General features: G+C 46.1%; 1 protein-coding gene across 2 annotated transcripts in view; it reads right to left on the bottom strand.

Annotated features, from left to right (window-relative positions):
• The window catches only part of ptbp3 (polypyrimidine tract binding protein 3), a 12,401-nt gene that overhangs the window by 8,481 nt on the left and 1,288 nt on the right, over positions 1-2,632 (bottom strand). For both annotated transcript variants that reach the window (XM_015395496.1, XM_015395495.1), the window contains exons 2-3: positions 519-576; positions 273-439 (exon numbers count right to left, since the gene is read on the bottom strand). In XM_015395496.1, the coding sequence (XP_015250982.1) occupies positions 273-439; positions 519-576 (225 nt within the window). The remainder of the gene's footprint in view (positions 1-272; positions 440-518; positions 577-2,632) is intronic.

Consider the following 2,632-nt stretch of genomic DNA (forward strand, 5'->3'; position numbering starts at 1 on the left):
TCAGAAATACTTTAATAATCCCAGGGAGGGATTACTTTAGTTACATTACTCCATCTGTAATAGAGTGACTATGGGAGCAGTTTGATAGAACACTATTTCATACAATATATATAATTAGTGGTCCCCATAAATCTCGCCATCGTTTGGGGGCACATATCGAAATAATCGCTATCAGCTTTAAAAACCTGTATCAGTGGATTTCTAATCAGAACGAGGAGGGAGGATGGATCCGCTGCAGATCTACCAGGATTGGGTCCGAAGGGAACAGTTACCTGGTTTTTGGTTCTCAGTGTGATCAGTTTGGAGACTCTGCCAAAAGGATGCGCCAAGGCGACCACTTCCTGTTCAGAGATGTCTGCAGGTAGCTGGCGTAGGTGAAGGACCGGAGAAGGGATGCACTGAGCGCGCTCAGAAACACACAGCCTGTCAGTGCCATCCACTGGAGAAACAAAGAGAGCTGGTGGAGCTCACTGCAGTTAGGACAGGAAGGGGTTAAAGGTCAGGATTGGACGACTTACCTGGGGACAGGTGGGCGGAGCTCATGTTCTCAGAGCGAGCAGCAGGGAATGTGAACTCCTGCAGGTTAACACAGAATGGCCACCAGGTGGTTAATTAAACTGATCGGACAGGGAGGAGAACCTTCAGTCAACCAGGTTCTCCTCTGGTTGAAGGACATTTATTAGCCACATTTCCACTATTCTTCTGACACCGTGCAGAGATCGGACTGAGGACGGTGACCGAGTTAACTGTTGAGTGTAAACGGCACGCAAAACTGAACCAGATCGCGTCAACATGGTACTAGTTCATCAGTACCGTCCTGCACAATTTCAGTGATGATTCTGCTTAGCAGTGCGATGAACCTCGACGTCTGTCATTGTTTCCTGCGTCTCTAAGCCCTCATTAACCTGGGCTTATACTGTGTGATATTTTCAATCGTTGCACACGGCTACAGCTCACACTGTACGACCGCGGTGCGACCCGACGCTCTGATGCGATCTACCTGTAATTCTAAAAACCAGCTGGGACTCAGCTCTCCAGCTAGATGGCGCTACTCTGACTGTGTTTTCATCTGAGAGGAAGAAGAAGAAGATTAGTCCACGACGGCCGACTGAAAATCAAACATGTTTGATTTTCTCCCAACCTCATGATTCCTGATGGGGAGGTGGTCGTGAGAGGCTAATCACCCCTTGTTAACCCCTGTACACTACTAGACACACGATCAGGCTGAAAGTCGACCCGATAGAAAAATCTTTGCACTACTGGAAAGTCGGCCCGAAAACGGCGAAAAAATCCTACATTATATGCCCGACTTTAGACTATCTTTTCTTGTATCCACTTCCTAAAAGCCGACTCTGTCAAGTTAATTCACCAAAAGCTGCCTTCTTCGACCTGACTCTCCGTAAACACGAAAAATCCAAATTATAGCCAAACTTTCTGAATGTTACGTTTGCCGCTATGTTGATTTGCTTGTTTCCCTCTAGAGAGCAGTAGTACCTTAGACCGCCACTAGTAGGCGAGGAACCTTGCTAGCGTGGTGTGTAAACAGTCGTAAATAACCTAGTTCGGCACTGTTAACTGAGCTCGGTCTGAACTCGGCACGGATCGGTTTTCAGAGGGTAGCGTAAATGGGCTAAAGTCTATGAAACAGGACAGGATCCCTGGTTCTGCTCTTCAGAACCAGAAAGAAGAGAAGTCAGCTTCATATTCCTCTTTAGACGAGTCTGAGTAGCGCCATCTAACTGCGGAGCTGAGTCCCACCTGTTTTTTAGGCGTAGTGTGAGCAGGTAGATCGCATCAGAGTATCGGGAAAACACATTGTGAACTGTGAACTTTTAAACCCTGTGGTTTCATCGTACAGTGTGAGCTGTAGCTATGCGATGACTGAAAAAAATCGTACAGTCCATGCCTTACAGGCCTGCATGCAGGCATCAGATCGAAAATGAAGAACCACAGCCTGTGGGAAACCACAGAGTACTAGAATCGGACGCAGCATCAGCACTTTCCTTACCTTCAGCCCAGGTGTGAAAGCACAACATAGAGCTAGAACAGGCAGATCAGAACATGTGTCATTTTAGGATCCATATCCAGCTGATTTTTAAGGCCATTTAGAAACAATATAATAAATCTGGTGCTCAGACCCAGACATCAACAAAGTCCAGCAACATTAATAAAAACATCATTTTATAGCTGCCTTCATTCAGGGACACACAGAACCACCTAATGAGGTCCCACCTATACTGGGCTCGCAGAACCGAATCAGATCAGGTTCATTAAAGTCGTAGGGAAGCGGCCATTCCAACCGTTGCATTTACGAATTTTCCCGAGTGGTGTCCGACTTTAAACGAGTAAATAAAGTGAATGTGTTTGGTCGATTATCTAGAGGGCAGGATTGTTGTAGACGAAGGTTCACAAGCTTTTTGGTTGTGGCCGGTTTGTCTGAAGCATCTTGCTAACCAGTTAGCAACTTAGCGCTAGCAGGTTCCCAATGGGAAATTCCATTGGGACCAAGTAGCACTAAATTGGTGACTTAGAAACGACGCTGTCAAGGAACGCTATGGACAGAGGAAACATGCAAGAGGGAATTATCATTATTGCTGGATTTCATGAAATGACAAAGGTGTTCTTTGCTTTT

Source organism: Cyprinodon variegatus, unplaced genomic scaffold, assembly GCF_000732505.1.
Source record: "Cyprinodon variegatus isolate N-32 unplaced genomic scaffold, C_variegatus-1.0 Scaffold743, whole genome shotgun sequence".
Taxonomy (NCBI): domain Eukaryota; kingdom Metazoa; phylum Chordata; class Actinopteri; order Cyprinodontiformes; family Cyprinodontidae; genus Cyprinodon; species Cyprinodon variegatus.